The sequence below is a fragment of the Indicator indicator genome, chromosome 2 (assembly GCF_027791375.1).
Source record: "Indicator indicator isolate 239-I01 chromosome 2, UM_Iind_1.1, whole genome shotgun sequence".
NCBI lineage: Eukaryota > Metazoa > Chordata > Aves > Piciformes > Indicatoridae > Indicator > Indicator indicator.
In genome coordinates, this window is record NC_072011.1 from 36,727,514 (window position 1) to 36,747,105 (window position 19,592).

The 19,592-nt window shown below is 39.7% G+C and overlaps 1 protein-coding gene across 1 annotated transcript in view; it reads left to right on the top strand.

The window, feature by feature from the left end:
- The window catches only part of KIF26B (kinesin family member 26B), a 290,280-nt gene that overhangs the window by 72,838 nt on the left and 197,850 nt on the right, over window positions 1–19,592 (top strand). Inside the window, exon 3 of the mRNA XM_054397640.1 lies at window positions 10,689–11,219. Coding sequence (XP_054253615.1) covers window positions 10,689–11,219 — 531 coding nt within the window. The remainder of the gene's footprint in view (window positions 1–10,688; window positions 11,220–19,592) is intronic.

Consider the following 19,592-nt stretch of genomic DNA (forward strand, 5'->3'; position numbering starts at 1 on the left):
GCTTGGAATGTTCCACATATGCAAAATTTTGAGAATCAGTGTGGAGCAGAGACTTGCTCCTGTTTCCAAGTGACAGGTTTTTAAGTGTCATCTATCTAATGCAAAATAGAAACACAGTTCAATTTTCCATGTGCCTCTGACTGTGAATGTGCATGGGAAAGACTTTATTGCTGTAAAGTGACTGTTGTCTTTGTGATGTACTTTCTCAGTGATAAGGAACTAAACTCATTCTCTGTTGTCTAGATGGCAGAAAGATATACTCTGTCTGGTTTTAATAAAGCAGATAGGATTTTATTTTTACATCCAGCTTTGTTAAGATTAAGATGACTTGGGTTGCCTGGTGTTTTCATGTTCAAAGACATGAAAGTCAACTTCAAGTGTGAATTTCAAATTGCTTTGTTAAATCGCAGTAAAATTTTCACATTTTATCTGACATAATTAATGCTGCAGTTTAAAGATGAGCCACCAATTACCTGTATCATCTATTGATTCCACTCCCCACCCCCAGGAGTAATTTTGTTGCAGTTTGAAGATACTAATTCTTAGAGTGGAGAGAAAAGCCTTAGTTAAGGTGTAAAAATGGTTTAAGAAAAAAAGTGGTGGTGGATACAAAAGTGATTTGAACAGAACAGAAAATATTTAATTCTCTGCTGTCAATTGCAGATGTGCTGAAGCTGAGTAGGTGTGATAAAAATTGTTGAATAGGTGATGAAATAACCACATTTTTTCCAATAATTGTTTGCCTAAACAATTGAAAAGCAGTTGCAAGAGGTTTCAGCTTGCTACAAACTCCTTTATAAATCAGAAGAGGAAGTATATGGGTGTTGCAAATAGTGTCCTGACCATCACATTTGTCATGTTTAGTTACCATTCTTCAGGTACGACAGCTGTTTGAGACATCACTGGCTCCAGTGTCAATAGTGGCTTGTGGCTGCTGCTGATCAAAGAACTGTAATGCTCTTCAAAAAAAAAAAAAAAAAAGTTAGCAGAACTTTGAAAATGTAGAGGTATGTCAGAACAGTAATTGCTACTGTAGCCTGCTTACTCAAAGAGGTTCAAGTGATCTGTTGATTTTATGTTTATCAAAGCTTGGAATAATGGCTAAGTTTGAAAGGATCAAAGAAAAAACTAATGTCATTCCAGTATTTAAACAGGTCTGGCCCGTGTAATCTTAGGTCAGTCATGCATCATGCTTATCCCAGATGGGTTTGAAAGGGTGAGCAACAGGATATAAACAATAAAGGGCAATGTCTTTGAGAATGGTAATCTGAAGGACTTCATGAAAAAAAGATCTCATCACATTTGCCCTGTGGTGAGAAGAAAATATAGACATTTGGCTGATTAAGCTAACAGTTTATAAGCTCTTGAGAGCATCTAATTCTAGCGATAGTTAAGTCAAATTTATAGCTGGCCCTGAGTTGAGTGAAGAGAAAGCAGCAGCAGCTGAGGTCTGTGGGATGACTGCAAACTTGAACAAAAATGCATCTGCAATACATTCAGGCTTCACGCATGACTCAAGGCTGTCTATGGCAGTGATGCATGCAGAAAAGCACTAGAAGGTCAAGGTGAGTAATCAGTTGAACACAAGCTCATAGTGTGCTCTGGTGGCTGAGAAAGCAAATGCGATCCTTCAACATTCAAGCAGGAAGATACAAGACAATGAGGAGAGAACAGAGCTGCTGGTTTTTCATGCACAAGTGATGAAGTTTCTGTGATTATGAGCGTTGTTTTCCTGTTCTTTGTGTTCCTTTGACAACAGCTGTTTGTCTACCACATAGAGGTAGAAGAAGCTTTCCCCCAGCATACCCTATGTGCTGTGGCCAAAGATTCAGTTTGGTCTGCAGAGCTCTAGTCAACTGCATAGCAGAGCTCATCAGACAAGGCTTGTATATCTGAATATATATTTGGATTTTCCTGCTGCTATTTCATCTCTTCTACCCAAACCAATTTATAATCTGGCTGGTGTCTAGGTATCAAATGTTAACAAACACCTGTGTGCAAGATGTGTACAGCTGTAAGTGTATCAGTGCTGGTCTATCATCAGAGCCATAAGCCAATCCATGGAGCAACTAGAAAACAGTTTTTGTTTTCCTTCTTCTCCTGTCCCCTGTCTGCATTTTTAATCCTATTTTTTTTCACTTTTCTCTTTACTGCTTCCTGCTGCTGCCCATTGGTAAGGTGAGCCTTGCTCAGGCTGTCTGTGTCTTTCAGATAAGAAAACAGCCTAAACCAAAGCAGCAGATTTTTCTGTCTGCAGGGTGGCTGGTTTATAGTGACAAATGTTAAATTATAGAAGTCCAAATGTCAATACAATGTGCCAGCTCAAAAAGAACACCTTGGAAATAGCAGTGTGGTGAGAGATACATCAGATAGGATTAAGATTTGAGTTTTCCTTACTCCCACTCCCTGAAAAGAACTGTTCCCCCCAGTGTGTTCTGGAGATACTGACTGTAGGAGAAGGAGCATTCTCATGGCCTTTTTGAAGTGCCCAAGTCAGCAGCAGAAGGTTGTTGTTCAGGTTGGAGGGACAAAATGGTAGTATTTAGAGGTGAGATATAATAACACTGCAGAGGCTTTTACTGCAGTTGCTAAGGGCTTGCTGCAAACAGGCTAATGTAAAAAGGTTCTTTCTTATTCATTATACTTTCTTCATTACCTCTGTCTCTACTTTGTCAAAGTTCCATACTCCTCTCTTCTCTCCCCAACATGTTGCAACTGCACTTGTTGGGGAGACATTCCTGCTTGGGAAAGGAGAGAGTTTTGGAAGGACAAAGGGAAACGTGTTCTTCTTTTCTAGCAGAGGAGAAGAAATAACTTCATTTGCTCAGCTGGAAGTGGTAATGGATGGGTTATGTGACGAAGACATGTTAGGCATGAGAGAAGGTGTCTGTAACAGAGAGGATAAGGCAGTGTAGTCTTGCTCAGAGAATGTATTTGTTAGTATGGGCAGAAAACAGAAAAAGGGAGGCCACCTCACTGCCCATCTTGCCTTGGATTTTATTTACCAAAACATTGCTTGGGATGGTGGAACTCTTATCACCTTTAAGTAATTGAGATGAGTCCATCTTTACTTAGTAAAGCTAACTGATTTTTATCCAGTGGTTCCCAGCTCAGTTTCGTGGTGCTAATTTATAGTCATAGTATTTATCTTGTTACCCTTACTTGAGGAAAAACTCCCACTGACTTCAGTTTATTTGAACATACTTTAACAGCAGTGGTGCCATTGTAACAGTGAGGAGCTTTTTCAACTGATACGGCTCTGGAATACAGAAAACAGCAAATCTCTGAAATGTAGTCTAAAAGATGATAGGAGCTGTGTTTAAGTTAGGGTGCAGAGTTGCTTAGAAAATGGCCCAAGTGCCCCTGGAATGCAAATTTGCAAGCATAATCTCTTTATTGGGCTGGAAAGTACATTCTCAAGAGAGAAAGGGGAACAGAGGAATGGTTTGTTGTTTTGCTGGTTTTGTTGTTCTTGGCTTCTTTTTTGTTTTTCTTTCTTTCTTCTAAGCAGAGATCAACCGTGGGCTAACAGGATTATATGTAGAGAAGAGATGTTTGTACATTCATAGAAAAACGTGTTTTTTATCAGGGTTCCGGCTTCTCTCCTGCTAATGTTTCTTAATTAGTTCTTTTACTTCCCACCTGTGGAGAATAAGAGTCTGGAAAACACACTTCTTTCTAGGCAGAACTTTGATCATTGCTTTTTCCTACTTCTCTCTTCACCTTATGTGATGGATTGCACACCAGCAGTTGTTGCTGCCTGGACCCTTGCAGAAACAAGAGAACTCTGAGTCCTGTGAGCATCTAACCTCCAATTTGGTTGTTATTGACTACTTTGCTTTACTCTGAAGAGCAATGAATAATATTGGTGTTGAAGGATACAATTTGATAGGAAGGTCTTGAGACGCGTTGTATAGCTACATTTTCTCTGAGGTAGGGTAATGTCAGGTGTATAATGTATAACTTGCATAGGCTATAGTTGACCACATCAAATACAGTTGTGCACAAGTGTACACAAAATTTGACAGTATCTCCTATATTACTGTCTGCTTGCTCTGTTTGTCAAAAGTAGCATGTGTATCAGGTGTTTGTATGTGAATCTATGATCAGTTAGGTTCCATGTAACATAAAACATTGATCATACTGTTTCTTGCCTGCCTCTCAATCCACCAGCTGGGTTCTACCTGCTTTTGTTTCCTTAAACCATGTGAATGTATGTGTGAAACTGTGCTTCATGAGGAAGATGGGCTTGAAGCTGGGTAGCAGTAAGGAAAGGATTATTCTCTTTGCAGCCTGCTTCCGTAGTGGTGGAGTTAAAATGTGCAAACTATACAGCAAGGTACAGATTTACAAAGGGAGACAAAAGAGGATCTTTTTGCGTTGCTTTACATGATCAAACAGTAGTGCTGTTCCTCCTCCATGATGTGAGGATTGCATTTACTCTGGTACATGTCTGTGCATTCGAGTGTTTCTTAACTAGTGCCTGTTCACCAGGTACATCTCTGCTGGGTAAAGCAAGAACTCCTCTACATACAGAATCATAGAAACATTCATGTTGGAAAAGACCCTTGGGTCACCAAGTCCAGTTGATGACCCAACTCTACAAAGTTCACCCCTAAACCATATGCCCAAGGACCACATCCAAATGACCTTTAAACACATCCAGGGTTGGTGACTCAACCACCTCCCTGGACAGCACAGTCCAATGCCTGACCACTCTTTCTGTGAATATTTTTCCCAATGTCCAGTCTAAACCTACCCAGTCATAGTCTGAGGCCATTCCCTTTTGTTCCATCATTAATTACCTGTGAGAAGAGACCAGTACCAGCCTCTCTACAATGTCCTTTCAGGTAGTTATAGAGAGCAATGAGGTCTCCCCTCAGCCTCCTCTTTTCCAAACTAAACAGCCCCAGCTCCTTCAGTTGCTCTTCATAAGATTTATTCTCCAGGCCCTTCACCAGCTTCATTGCCCTCCTCTGCACTCACTCCAGCACCTCCACATCTCTCTTGTATTGAGGTGCCCAAAACCGAACACAATACTCAAGCTGTGGCCTCACCAGTGTGGTGTACGAGGGGACAATCACCTCCCTACTCCTGCTGGACACAGCATTTCTGATACAAGCCAGGATGCCATTGGCTTTCTTGGCCACCTGGGCACACTGCTGGCTCATATTCAGCTGCTTGTTGGTTAGAACGCCCCCCAAGTCCCTTTCTGCCAGACAGCTTTCCAGCCACACTTCCCCAAGCCTGTAGCGTTGCTTGGGGTTGTTGTGACTCAAGTGCAGGACCTGGCATTTGGTCTTGTTGAAGCTCATCCCATTAACATTGGCCCATTGATCCAATCTATCCAAGTCCCTCTGTAGAGCCTCCCTACCCTCATGAAGATCAACACTCCCACCCAGCTTGGTGTCGTCTGCAAACTTACTGATGATACACTCTGTCTTCATGAGGGTCCTCCATAAAGATGTCAAACAGAAGTGGTCCCAACACTGAGCCCTGAGGAACACCACTTGTGACCAGCCACCATCTGGATTTAACTCCATTGACCACCACTCTTTGGGCCCTTTCACCCAGCCAGTGCTTTATCCAGCAGAGTGTCTGCTCATCCAAGCCATGAGCAGGTACTTTGTCCACAAGAATTCTGTAGGGAACAGTGTCAAAGGATTCTTGAAAGTCTAGGTAGACAATATCCACAGCCTTTCCCTCATCCAATAGTCAGTCATCTTACCATAGAAGGAGATCAGGCTGGTCAGGCAGGACCTGCCCTTCATAAACCCATGCTGACTGGGCCTGATCCTCTGGCTGTTCTCTATATGTCGTGTAATGGTGCTTGAGATGATCTGTTCCATGACCTTCCCTGGTACTGAGGTCAGACTGACAGGTCTATAGTTTCCTGGATCCTCCTTTTTTCCTTTCTTGTGGATGGGTGTTACATTTGCTACTCTGCAGTCCATTGGGACCTCCCCAGTTAGCCAGGACTTCAGGTAAATAGTGGAAAGTGGCTTGGTGAGCACATCTGCCAACTCCCTCAGCACCCTTGGGTGTAGCCCATCCAGCCCCATAGACTTGTCTGCATCTAAGTTGCATAGCAGATCACTGACCACTTCCTCATTTAGTGTGATGACCTCATTCTGATCCCCCTGCCTGACTCCTAGTTCATGAGGCTGGGTGTCCAGGGAACTGCTGGATCCAGTGCTAAAGACTGAGGCAAAGTAGGCATCGAGCACCTCAGCGTTCTCCTTGTCTTTAGTCACTGTATTTCCTTCTGCATCCAACAAAGGATGAAGATTTTCCATGTTCCTCCTTTTGTTGTTAATGAATTTATAGAAACATTTTTAGTTATCCTTAACGGCCATAGCTAGGTTGAGCTCTAGCTGTGCTTTGGCTCTTTCTCCTAAATTTCTCTCTGCACAGCTTTACTACATCTTTATAGTCCTAATGAGAGACCTGTCCCCTCTTCCAAAGGCCATAGACTCTCCTTTTGTTCTTGAGGTCCAGCCAAAGATCCCTATTCAGACAGGCTGGAAGCCTTCCCTGCCGACTCATTTTTCAGCACACAGGGACAGCCTGCTCCTGTGCCTTTAAGACTTCCCTCTTGAAGTATGTCCAGCCTTCCTGGACTCCTATATCCTTCAGGGTGGACTCCCAAGGGACTTTGTCAATCAGTCACCTGAACAGGCCAAAGTTTGCCCCCTGGCAGTTCAAGGTGGCAGTTTTACTAACCTCTCCCCTTGTTTCCCCAAGGATAGAGAACTCAATCGTCTTGTGATCGCTGAGCCCTAGATGCTCTCCAGCCTTTACTTCCCCAACAAGTTCTTCCCTGTTCACAAGAAGCAGGTCCAGGAGGGCACCTTCTCTGGTTGGCTCCCTCACCAATTGTCAGGAAGTTATGCTCCACACATTCCAGGAACCTCCAGGACTGTTCTCTCCATGCTGTATTGTATTCCCAGCAGACATCTGGGAATTTGAAGTCTTCCATGAGAACAAGGAGAAGCGATTGTGAGACCTCTCTCAACTGCTTGTAAAAAAATTTCATCCTAGTTGGGTGGTCTAAAACAGATTCCCACCACAATATCACTCTATCACTATACCTATGATGAATCTCTAAAAAAAGCAAAACTTATTCCCTCTTCTTTCCATGTGAGCTTTTTGTTCAAGACCATAGGTGAAGGTTTAATTACTATCTGGTTACAATGGAGAAGATAAAAAGCTAAACCTAGCTGGAACTGGTGTTTACTTGAGCTTGAAAACTCAAAGGTAGTAAGTAAAAAGCTCCTTGCAACAAAGCTCAGAGTGCACTCTCATTGCTTGTCATGTGCATTTATTCAGTGGTTTGTGTTGTGACTGATCTCTTGAAGCTTTCAAACCTCTTAAATGCCTTCATTTGTTTATTATAGGAACAAGAGTTTATAGTAATGCTGTTTATACTAAAGATGGGTGAATTATTATGGCAATAAGAGAAACCATCATGAACCTTTGCCCTGAACTCAAACCAAATGCTTTTGTGACTTCTAGAGTTCTGCTTCAGTTTTCAGTGTCACTGTACTTTGTTCTGTCAGTACTGGAAATGACTGCCAAAATATAAATGGTACTTCTAATATCAATCTCAAATTTCACAAGCAAATCTGCTCTCATATGACAGAGTATGGAGTTTCTTAGACCTCAAAAGTTTCATTAGTGAGTATAATCTCTCCAACTCCTGCTGCTTAGTGAGGCTTGCCCATCACTGTTTCACATGGAATAAGATATTGTTGTATGTCTGTGGGGCAGAGTATTGTTTATTGAACTAATAAGTATTCTTTGGGAATGTGTGCAGATGATGGTTTACAGATTAAATAGTGAAAGAAAATGCTATGTAGCTGCATTTCCTTGCTCTTCAAGCAAGGTGTAATGACTGTCCAGCTTTGGCCTCTTCCCTGCTAAATGTTTGCAAGCCTGTCAGCTGATTTTTCTGTGAAGTTACAGTGGAGCTGCCCAATACAGAATAACTGAGTAAACTCTTTAAGGCTTTATCAGTTTTGTTTTGAGAACACAGTGTGAGTGATGTTTGTGGAACCTGAGTTTCTTCAAATTTATTTGCTGTCTTGTAGGCTTTTCTGTTTCATGTTGCAAACTTGGATCCAGTGTTGAGCTATCTATCTAGTAGAGTCTGATAGGTTAGTAGAGCCACACTTGGGAGTATCTATTTAGGTTGTGCCTGTTTTCCTCTTTTCTGGTCCTGAGATGGAACAGTCTTCCTTTTCCCCTTCGTCTCTCCCTCTCTGGTTGTTGTATCAGAGAATGATCTGATGTTTGTTTTAACACTGAGGTGAAGCTGAATTCACTGCTGTCCAGCACTGTTTAAAGTCGGTGTGCTACTTGAATATTTATATCATGCTGACATTTGCTTACTTTAGAGTGAAGGCTTTATTTCCTTGGAATATTTATTGTAGTATCAAGGAAATTCCATGTTGAACTGCTGCTGGATCTGAATGTTATATATAATTACCTGGGTTCAAGCCCAGCTGCCTAAGGAAAGTTAACTTTCAAGAACAACTAGCTCTGTGGCCCTAGCTAGCTGAAGGAAGTATTTTCTTGGAACTGACATGGAGCAGCCTGGAAAAGAAGACTCCATTCACTTCGTCTATGTAGGTAGCTTTGTCTAGCTCATTGTGAGAAAAGTAGAGATTCCTTTCACTGTGTAAATGGCACTGTGGATGGGGTGCCTATATCTGATGTGATCTGTTGACCTATTTATGGTCTGGGTTGGAAAATAAGGTTTGACATCTCTTGGCATCCTGTTTTTTCCCCTCTGGTTTCCACCAGTCCCTTTCCTGAAGGTTATGGGGGGAGGGTTGGTATAGAATCCAGTTCCTGCCTTCCCGACACACTTTGGTGCTCTGACCCCCTTTGTATATACAATATAAATGACCAGCTTGAGGCATGATCACATCTCAGCCTCCTGTTGTTTCCCATCAGCTTGTATGACTCTTGGGCTTCTGGGGCTAGAACTCTCAGCTCTTGTGCTGCTGTGCATAAAGAGGCACCATGATTTATGAATCAATTAATCACAGCATGCTGAGGAGCTGTTCACGGTAGTTAAACAGTGAAAATAAAATGTTTGAGTATATAATAAAGACAGATCATAATGAATATGACCCTTTACCAACAAATTCTCTTCTTCCTTATGTTGTACCCCCTTACCCAGTCGTTCCCTTAACAGCAAAACTATTAAGAGATAAGATCTTGGGTGTCTTGGGGTTCATAAATAAGGGTGGTGTCTACTTGTGTGATTTCTTCCCCCACACTCTTCCAATCCTATTTCAGTTTGCTGCTGAAGCTGATACAGCCACAAAGGAGAGTGAAGGGGGGAAAAAAAAATCTGGTACTACTGTTTATGAATCTTTTTGAGTAGTCGTAAGAAAATCCACCAATAGGTCTCCAAAACTTAAGGAGAAGAAGGTGAAGTCTGCTCTGCCTGATCTGCAAAACCACAACAATGTGGTGTGAAATTTCCATGGAATATTTCCATCATGTAACTGTTGTTTGCTCCGTGTAACACACCCATCATTGCTGTCAGTTTCTAAAACTGCATAATACTGCATGAAATGGCAAGTCTGGTGATAAACTCCTGTTAAGATTGCTGTTTGGGTCTACAGCTTACTGAACCATTTTGTGATTTAAGCCAGCATTCAGTGTCTGTAGTCAGATCAGGGTGGCATTGGTCTGTGGAGATCACCACTGACATTCAAAGATCTACACATGAAGTTAAGACATAAGGCAAGAGGTTTTAAACCTGATCATATGGGTTTGCACTCAAACTATGCTTTTGAAAAAGGAAATTACTCTTTACAAATTATTGACCTTATACTTATTCTATTCTTTAAATAAAATCGTTGTTTTGTTTTATGATATTAGCAGTTACCCAAAGCAGTGGTAGATAATTTCATGAACAGAAAAGGTGGTTTTTTTGTTTTGGTTTGGTTTGGTTTGGGTTTTTTTTTTGGTTGGTTTTGTTTTCTCAGTAAGTGAAATGCTGAAAAGGTCCTAAACCTTTATCAAATATCTGTTTTGAGTTCTGAAAAATATTTTGGGAGAGTGATGGTACTTCTGTGTTTTTTTATTTATTTTTTTTCCTTTTTAATTTTTTTCTTTTCTTTAGAGGCAGGCTTTAAAATGTTACTTTTTAAAAGTTATATTTTATTGCAGAGTATTTCCTGAATTTTCTGAGTACCAAAAGATGAAATTGATGAGTAGACGAATTTGTGAACCTTGATACAAGCCACTGGTTTTAGTGGAGTTCCTGTTGATCTCACCTATGTAACCAAGAATAGATTTCATTCAAGCCAGAAATTAGGTGCAGTGGTGTGAAGCAAGTTAATTCATTCTCTCCATCATGCATTGAAGCTTGAGGTGAAATAATAATTTTTGGCACTTATCAGTAAAAGGATTTTTTCTTTCCAACACAACCTAGTTTTTTTTCTCTCTCTTTTTTCCCCCCTTCAGGTCTGTTACTGGCATATGTTGACTGTATCTAATGGCCCTTGTTTGCATTATAGCTTATCTCCTAAATTGGCTTTTCATTACTGCTGATTGTGCATATCGTGTGTTACTGTGATTGCCATGGTTAAATATTTCTCTCCTTTCCCCCTTTCCCTTCTTTGTTTTTTTAATGTTGAATTTTTTCTTTTTTCTTTATTATTTTTTAGGACCCGGGTTTATCTGTGATTCATGACAAGCTCCAAGTTCCCAATACCATTCGTAAAGCTTGGAATGAGAAGGACAACAGATGTGACGTTTGTGCTGCACACTTGAACCAGTTGAAGCAAGAGGCCATTCAGATGGTGCTGACCTTAGAGCAAACTGCCAACTCGGAACATTATGATTTCTCACCAGGCTCTCCTCCACCTCTCTCCAATATCCCCACGTTAGTGAGTCCTCGGCACATGGGCAGCTTGCAGCCCAGGGACTGGGCATACATGCCTGCTCCTTATGCTACATCTAATTATACAAGCCTTGTTGCAAACAAACACAGTGGAAAACCTAACAGTCTAGGAATTGTCAATGGGATGGAGAAGAAAAATGGCTCTCCTGGACACCAAGCCAAGGTCAGCTTCCAAATGGCCACCAGCCCCAGCAATGGTAATGTTCTCAACTCTGTGGCTATCCAGGCTCATCAGTACCTTGATGGCACTTGGTCTTTGTCCAGAACGAATGGTGTCACTTTATATCCCTACCAAGTAAGTAAAATAACTAAATGTGTTTTCTTCCCATTGAAGCTTTCAAGGTCAAGGTCATGCTAATGGTGCTTGCTCTGTTAGGTAGAAGCAGAGCCATTCATACAGTGAGCACCAGAACAGTGAGTGCTGTGCATTTGTTCCTCTGACAGTGGATTGAGCTGGGGGAGACACAGATCACGACAAGTATTAATTACAACATCTTTTATTAATTCAGCTGTTGTTAATACTAGAACCCAGCTGTTGTTTTTAATAGTAGATAACTATTCATACCGTACTTGCAATTATTTCCTCACACAGTTCCCACTCCTGCTCATAATATGTGGTTGGAGCAGCAGCTAGGAGTCGACCACACGTTTACTCAAGTGGAAAGGAGCACTAGTGCACCAATGACTTCTGGGTGGGAATTCTGGAAATACCCAGAATTCTTTTGGTTCATTGTGTGTGCTTAAGGTCCTATAGTCTGTTCACATACAGCAGGCACTACATTCACGGATGCATTCTAAGTTGCATTCTTACTGATGCTAGTATGTGCTGGTGGCCTTCTGCAGATCCAACTAATTCTTGGTGTTTCAATTTTTATCAGGTCTCATGGATTCAACAGGTCCACTAATCTCTGCAGATTAGCAGTTCTGGGGAAATTTTAATGTACTTCTCAGTATGTTCTTTTGTTCAAATGCTTTGGCCTGTTGTTTCCTGGTATGCTGCGCCCAGAAGTACTGTAGAATCCATTCACACCAGTGGGCAGAGAAGCGACTTTTTGATGCGCTTAGCTGCAAACGGTGATATTTTCAAAGTGCTCAAACACTTGTAGATTGTGATGTAAACCCGTTCTTTGAGTTCTTTATTGGTTTCCTTAGGCACATAAATGTTTTTCAAAGTTGGTCTTTCTACTAAGTTATGAACAGATTACAACATAGATCTCTAAATTAATATTTAACATTTATCAGCGTGAGTAACTGATATTACAGCCAACAAAAAGCTATGTTATTCAGAAGCATTAAGATACTGTCATGCACCAAAGAAGACTTAGTAAAACCAGAAGTGAACTACAGTTATTTTATCTGTAAAATATGTGACTTTATAGTTTTGTGGATTTATGCTCTAGTGAACCTGAATCAGATTTGGGCAGGTAGTATGGGATTTCGGCTTGATCTAAGGAGGAAAAAAAAAAAAGGAAAAAAAGCAACTGATCTAAAGTTTCATCTGAGAAAAAGACCTGAATGAAGAATGTACATTAAAAAAATGGAATAATTATTTGCATTAGGAAAATCAGTTCAGTTGTATTGCATTCACAATCTTTTCAGTTAATCTTCAATGAAAATGTATTTTTTGTTTACCTTTTAATAATTTTCCTAGATGATTCATTTTGTCTCAGAAATAATCACTAAGGAGAATGTAAAATTAAAAACTTTCCAGGCTGGTCCTTTAGTTTGACTCCAGTTAGATTAAGGATTGATCCCTACCATTTCCCTCTGAGTTCAATAATTTTGAAATAGAGAAGACACCCCATCCTCCAAAAAAGCCCTCAAGAAACAGAAATCAAACAAACAAACAAAAAAAACCCCACAAACCAAAAAACCCCAATAAAACAAAGAAACCCCACACAAACAACACAAAACCCTCCAACAAACCCCATAAAGCCCACACAAACCTCTTAGTGTTGGGCTGTGATGGTAGTTAGCTTTATATTCTGTTTAATTTTAAACTTTGAAACATTAAAATTCTCACTTTAAATGTCACCTTTAATCATCCACTCAAGGAATAATAATGACAGCTTTTGTCTTCAAGCATGCTGAAAGTATTTTAGTGTTTTGTTATGTGGTATCTGTATCAGACTATGAATTAGTTAAGTAAGAAGAAAAACTCTGAAAGGTAATTTATTTGTAGTTTGAAGTAGTAGGATGATGCAAGCTTTGCTTTTTCTGCTTTTGTGTACAGGAACCCATCTTATTTGCTGCACATTTTCAGAATGTTTTAGATCTCTCTCCCAAACATTTTTTTTGTTTGTTTTTTGTTTTGTTGTGCACTTAGAAAATATTGCTGGGCAAGAGCACTAGGAAGATGATTCTCTTATTCTCATCTTGGTTAGAATTCTTCTTGATTTGATGTTGATTTAAAAAGAGGCACTTGCTGCTTACCTGTGAAAATCTGTTTATGAATTAAATTTTCTTTTAAGAACAATGATTATAAAAACTTCACTATGCATTAGCTAAACAATATAGAAAATAGGCAAAAAGAAGACATTTTGGGGGGGTACAGAGGCATAGAAAGCCTTGCACTTCATACAGGAAGGCACTGTATGCTTCTACCTCAGTGTTGAGTTGGCATCCAGGGAGAAATCTCTCTCATGGCTCTAGACTTGGTGACACCTTTTGTAGTTGCCTCCCATTGTAAACTAGCTGTTGTTAGATAGTCTAGATAACATGACAGAAATGGTTGAGCACTTGAAAACTGACCATGTTTTCTTCTTTGAAGTATCACCAAAAAGAGTCTTTAGTTTGGAAGTGACATTCTGTAGCTCAGAATTTACTCACAACAACTTAAGGCACTAAGAGTTATGCCTACTGTCCTAAGCTCTAGGATGTTACTCCCTTTTTAGGACCTTCCCCTCCAGACTGCCTAAAACTTGAACCTTGTTATAGGGAATGAGTTGCAACTTTTGTTTCAGTTCTAGCAGGAAAAAAAAAAACAACCCACAAAATCCACTATGAATAAAATCCACTATTAAAAAGAAAGTGAGTGTTGTGATATTGTAGGGCTCAGCTGCTGCAGGTAGTGCAGGGAAAGTCTTAAATGACATGCCACTACTCAGCTACTTTTGCAGAAAGAGTAATTTCTATCAGGAGTAGGTGAAACAAATCAGAATTTATATACTACCAGATTTAGTAATGTCTTATGTTTAAATTCTGAAAAATAGAAGTAGTAGTACTGTCTCTTACTAGATATGCCTGTCAGAGGTTAAAAAACCTTGCTGATTCCATGGAGACATTATGGGAACTCATCAATGGAGTCTTCTAAGAATAAGCCAAAGAAATAACCGCTAAGAGTTTAGGCAAAACTGTGCCTACCTGGAGATAAGGAGAGGTAAGATTCCTCATCAGCCCCTAATGGCTCTGGTTTATGTGATTCCATACTTAGCCACCACTTGATTAGACAGAAACAAAGATCTGGTTCAAAACACCCAAGGCCTGGCTCACAAATGAACAGCTGATGCTGTTTTTGTAAGGCACTGTATCAAACTTGGCTGCTAAATTGTCTGCTTACAAAACAGTAATTTGATCCAGAGTCTGAAAATCATGCTTTTTCAGCCATCAACAAGTAGCATTTGTAAACCCTAGGAACCAGACTGTTTCAACATTTGTAAAGGTTTCTGTTAATCTCCCTATCATTCAAGAGGATTTCAGTCTTTACCTGTTCAGAGAATACTCTTTTCAGCTGGCAAGGTTTTACCTGAGAAGGGCGGCAATTGTTCGTGGAGCTGCAAATGTGAATTACAGGATATTGGTGTTAAATAAGTTTTTGCTGCTTACCAGTTATTATGGAACACTTCTAATAAAAAGGAAATCTTGGGACCTGGGGTACTATTGTAGGTGATGAAAGTCCAAATAGCTTAATGAAATGATTGCTTTTTGTAATTTTTATAGAAAATGTGGTATGAAATTAAATTAATTACATTTTTATTACTTTATTGTTCAAAGCTGCCAAAGTAGCTAAAATACCTCATTAAAAAGTATGGTAGATTTGTGTTCTTAGAAATTCAGACTGATTTAGGGTTTGCTTTGGAAGAGGAGTTGAAAATAATTACTAGATTAAACTGCTTACTCTAAAACTTTACTAGAGTAAAACCGTTCCATTATTCAAAAGCAATTGTTCCTTTTCAGAATGAACACCATCTTTTTAACCTAAATTAACTATATGGTTCTTGCATGTTGGTGTGCCTCTAGACCAAAAGGATGGCACTTTTGTGTGAGCTGCAGTACATAACAGGGTGGGCATTTCCTCAGTCCTCTAGTTACATACTTGGATCTGCATAAGAATATTTTTGTGCCTTTTAAGTAGATTTATTTTAAAAGGATAATAATGATAATAATTTTAATAATAGTAAAAGAAAAAGCGGTGCGTTTGGTAGATTTGAGTGACAGGAAGGGAAGATCCTGAGTAGTGAAAAAAGCCAATTTTTCCAGGAGCAATGTGGGCCATGAAATGGAGAATGGGTAACAGAAAATCTGGCTGTTGGTGTGAGTAAGCACCTCCTGCTCCAGATGTTGAAGTTATGAAGTTTGAGTTTGAAAAGGAAAAAGATAGTGCATGTAAGGATTTGAGTATATGGGTATTGTGAACATGATGATATTCAAAGAAAAAAATGTTCCTTTCTCCCCTGCACTTAAAAAGAGCCTTTGACGGAAAGGTTGGAAAATAAGATCTTAAACTACTGAGAGCCTCTTGGCCCCAGGCACAATGATCTGAAGCCTATTCAGAGATTTATCAAAGGCTTTGTTTGTGTACAATTGATGAAAGCCTGCAGTATGTGCTGTTTCCTCTTTATGTATAATGTGTGTTTAGAGGAACACTGTTCTCTGAGAAAGTACCAGCTTGTTCTAGAGTTTTGCAGTGATGAATGATTTGTTTGGAGTTTACTTAGGTCATGACTGTCACATAACATATCAATTCTTCAAGGCACAGGCTTTTAAAAAGAAACTGGTGATGATTAGAGTTGGACATAAGATGGAGAGTTCAGATATAGAGCCAGTGTCTGTGTGGGGTATTATTATCCACGATTTTGATTCCAAGCTTTTTTTCCAAGTCTGTGATGTTTATTTCTCTTCCACTTGCTGCTTTTTCTGTTGCTTCTTAGTGTTCAGCAGGATAAAGCTAAAATGTTAATGATTGCTACAGCAGTGTCAGGGTAACTTAGGTAGCTTCTATAGTGTATAATGCAAGGTGTAGAAATTGAGCTACTTGTTCCATCTGTAGACTAACAAGTGTCTTCTGTAATTATTCCACGCTTCCTAAAGCCAGACCTATTTTGCCAAAGCATCTTAGCAACAAGAGAAAAGGAGATTTGTATCCTGTCTCTTCTAGTACTCTGTTCTTGTGCAATCACATACAATTTAATACAAGATGCCTAATGCAGGAAGTATTTTGCCTTTGTGCAATTAGATTTTGGTCCAGAATTTTTTCTGTGGCTTATGTTTCAATAGCAGTTCAATTACTACATGTATGAGATCCACATTTAAGTATGATAACTCCCTGAACATAGAAGAAAACTTTGTTCCTGCTACTACTAGCTCCTGAATGATGATGCTGAACAAATGTGTGCGCTCTTGCACTGATCTGTTTTCTTTAACTTTGTGACATGGACTCTAAATAAGCAATGCTACGGTCAGACTGTAGATAAAATGCAGGAATTTATTTCCAGAGATTGAATGGGCCAAGAAACAGATTGTCAAACAAATTCATTGGCACTGAAATTATATCCCTTTTTAATTATGTCTGTTGCCCTCTTCCTCCATGCATTGGTTATCTTTGAGGCAGCTTTTCTCTAACTAAAAGCCTCTTTAAACCACATCAGTAATAATTAGATGTGACCATACTAAAACTAGTGTATGTTATCAGCTGACTCTTTGCCATGATTGATCGGTTTGTATATCAGAGGAGTTGGCTTATTTGTATGTCATTCCTCCTGTCCACCTGCTCAACTAACAGCCCCAGTTGTATACTGATTCTCTAATATCGTTAAGAAGGGAAACTGAAGTCTGTGTGAACTGTAGAAGGGGTTTCTTTTTGCATTACATTGGTGTGATTTGATTTCTTATGGCATTTTTATGCATGGCTTAATGACCTTAGAATCATTACTTTCCCCTTCATGATACTGGGGTGACCAAGGGAAGAAAGAGGTAACGGGTATCCCATGGACTAAAGAGAGCTAAGTAGGCTTATCCTATGAGTATGAAAACCCCATGACTCAACTGTGATGTGAGGAAGAAATCTGTGGACTATTAGAGGAGTGACTTAATCCTGCAAATTAGTGAAAGCCAGAAGATCACAATTAGTGAGGATTTGGAGTCTTGGTTTCCTCCCCTACTCTGTCGCTTAAGGATTTTGGCCATGTGTGAGACTTAATTTCTTTTCTGAAATAATAGCTGTGCTGATTGCTTACATCATTGAACAAAAATATAAATGGAGAGGAGGAGAGATGTTTTAATGGTGAGAAAAATGATGTAGAGAAGACAAACTGATGCATTGACACCAAGTCATCCCTTGGTTTCCCCTGCTGTAAACAACAGCACACAATAAGAGAGAAAGATGGTCAGCTTCTGCTTTATTTCATAGTTCAGAACATAGAGGTTGAGTTAAGACAGCCTGTTTGGAAATGAGAAGAGGAAATAAGCTTTTCATGCAATGAACAGTTCACAGGGTCACAGGATGTTAGGGGTTTGAAGGGACCTCTGGAGATCGAGTCCAAGCCCCTGCCAGAGCAGGACCATAGAATCTTGTGCAGGTCACACAGGAATACATCTAGATAGGTCTTGAATGTCTCCAGAGAAGGAGACTCCACAATGTCTCTAGGGAGCCTGTTCCAGTGCTCTCTGACATTTACAGTAAAGAAGTTCTTCCTCATGTTGAGGTGGAACTTCTTGTGTCATTCACATCCATTGCCCCTTGTCTTTTCACAGGGTGTGAGAAGAGCCCGTCCCCTCCTTTCTCGCACCCACTCCTCATATATTAATATACATTTATTAGATCCCCTTTCAGTCTTCTCTCCAGACTAAAAAGCCCCAGGTCTCTCAGCCTCTCCTCATAAGGCATGTGCTCCAGTCCCTTAGTCATCCTTGTAGCCCTCTATTGGACTCTCTCAAGTAAATCCCTGTCCTCTTGAGCTGAGGAACCCAGAACTGAATGCAGTATTCTAGGTGGGGCCTCAGCACAATAAGTTCAATGGAATTTATTGCTGTGGAAATAGTATTGAGGCCAAGAGCTTAGGAAAATTCATAAAGCGATTATGTGTTTGTGGGCAATAAAAAGAATCCCTTGTTTCTGACATTAGGATTAAAAAAGAGATAACTTTCCATATGGCTTAAGGTAATCGGTGTCTTATATTCTTATGTTCTATGGAGAAGGTTTCCTTTAAATACATCCAACATATAGCTAAGGACTAAAATTCCTGAAACTACCACTGAAGCTTCACAGTGAAGGTCTAACTGGGCTATCTGGGAGAAAGGATACTGATGTATTTAGCTCTTATACTCCTTGTACCTCTGTTCTGAAAATGGCCCTTGAGTGTCAGAAGGACTGCGAACCTAGATTAGAGCCTGAACCTGGTGAAGGATAAACACCAGATCACTGATGCTGCATTTTGGGTGGAGGCCTGTGATAAGTAGACCAGTGAAAAGTGAAGATTTTCCAACCGTTTCAACAGCATTGCCAGAGTCCAATGTAAATATTATAAATTTCAGAATTATTTTAAAACTTTTATTTCTTATCCAAGTGTGTGAAGATTTATGGCTTCTAAAAATTCTCTTGGGTTGAATCGTTCATATGATGGTCCACAATCCAGTCCTGTGGCTGATGTTTCTCCTGTATCTTGCTATTGTTCAACATCTACTACAAGAGAGAAAATAAAAATATATGAAACCAAGGGTAACTCATTCTATCTGAGATGGGAAGGAGGCATTGACAAATGAATCGGAGAGCAAATTTGTAGGAGTTTCCCTTTAGGATTCCAAGGGATACCATTCAAAAAATGCAAAAATAAACATATTGCCTCCTTGACTGAGCCATTGATCTATCACATGGTTTTGCATAAATGTGACATAGAACGAAGATTAAGTCGATGACCGGTATCAGTTTTTGTTTGTTTGTTTGTGTTGTGGTTTTGTTTTGGTTTTGTTCTAAGATTGGATTTTGCTTAGAAAAAGATTTGGGGTTTTAAATATGAAGAATGGCTTTACTGTGAAAAAAAATAATTTGACCAATCCTTTTCATTTGATGCTATACTGTGCTTCTGGGAAATAAGAAATAAACAGCTAGAAGGTGGTGTAACTCTGGAATGTGATGCCACACAGCTGTCATGCAAAAACATTGTTTCATTTTCTCTGAAGTGAAATGATGCCATTTCTGAAATGGCATCAGAAGTGGAATATCAAATTCTCTCTTGGGACAGCTCTTTTTAATTCAGTGGATTTTAGTTGAAGTGGTTGATTATTCAACTATGTTCCAGATCACTGCAAACTTGAGAGGTGGCTGTTGTCAGGTAAAATATGTTCAGGGCCAGATACTCTTCTGTCTTTCCCAAAGATAATTGTTTTGCAGTTGACAGGGATACATTATTGCAATAACGGCAAGAATGAGATCAAGGTCAACTCCATAAGA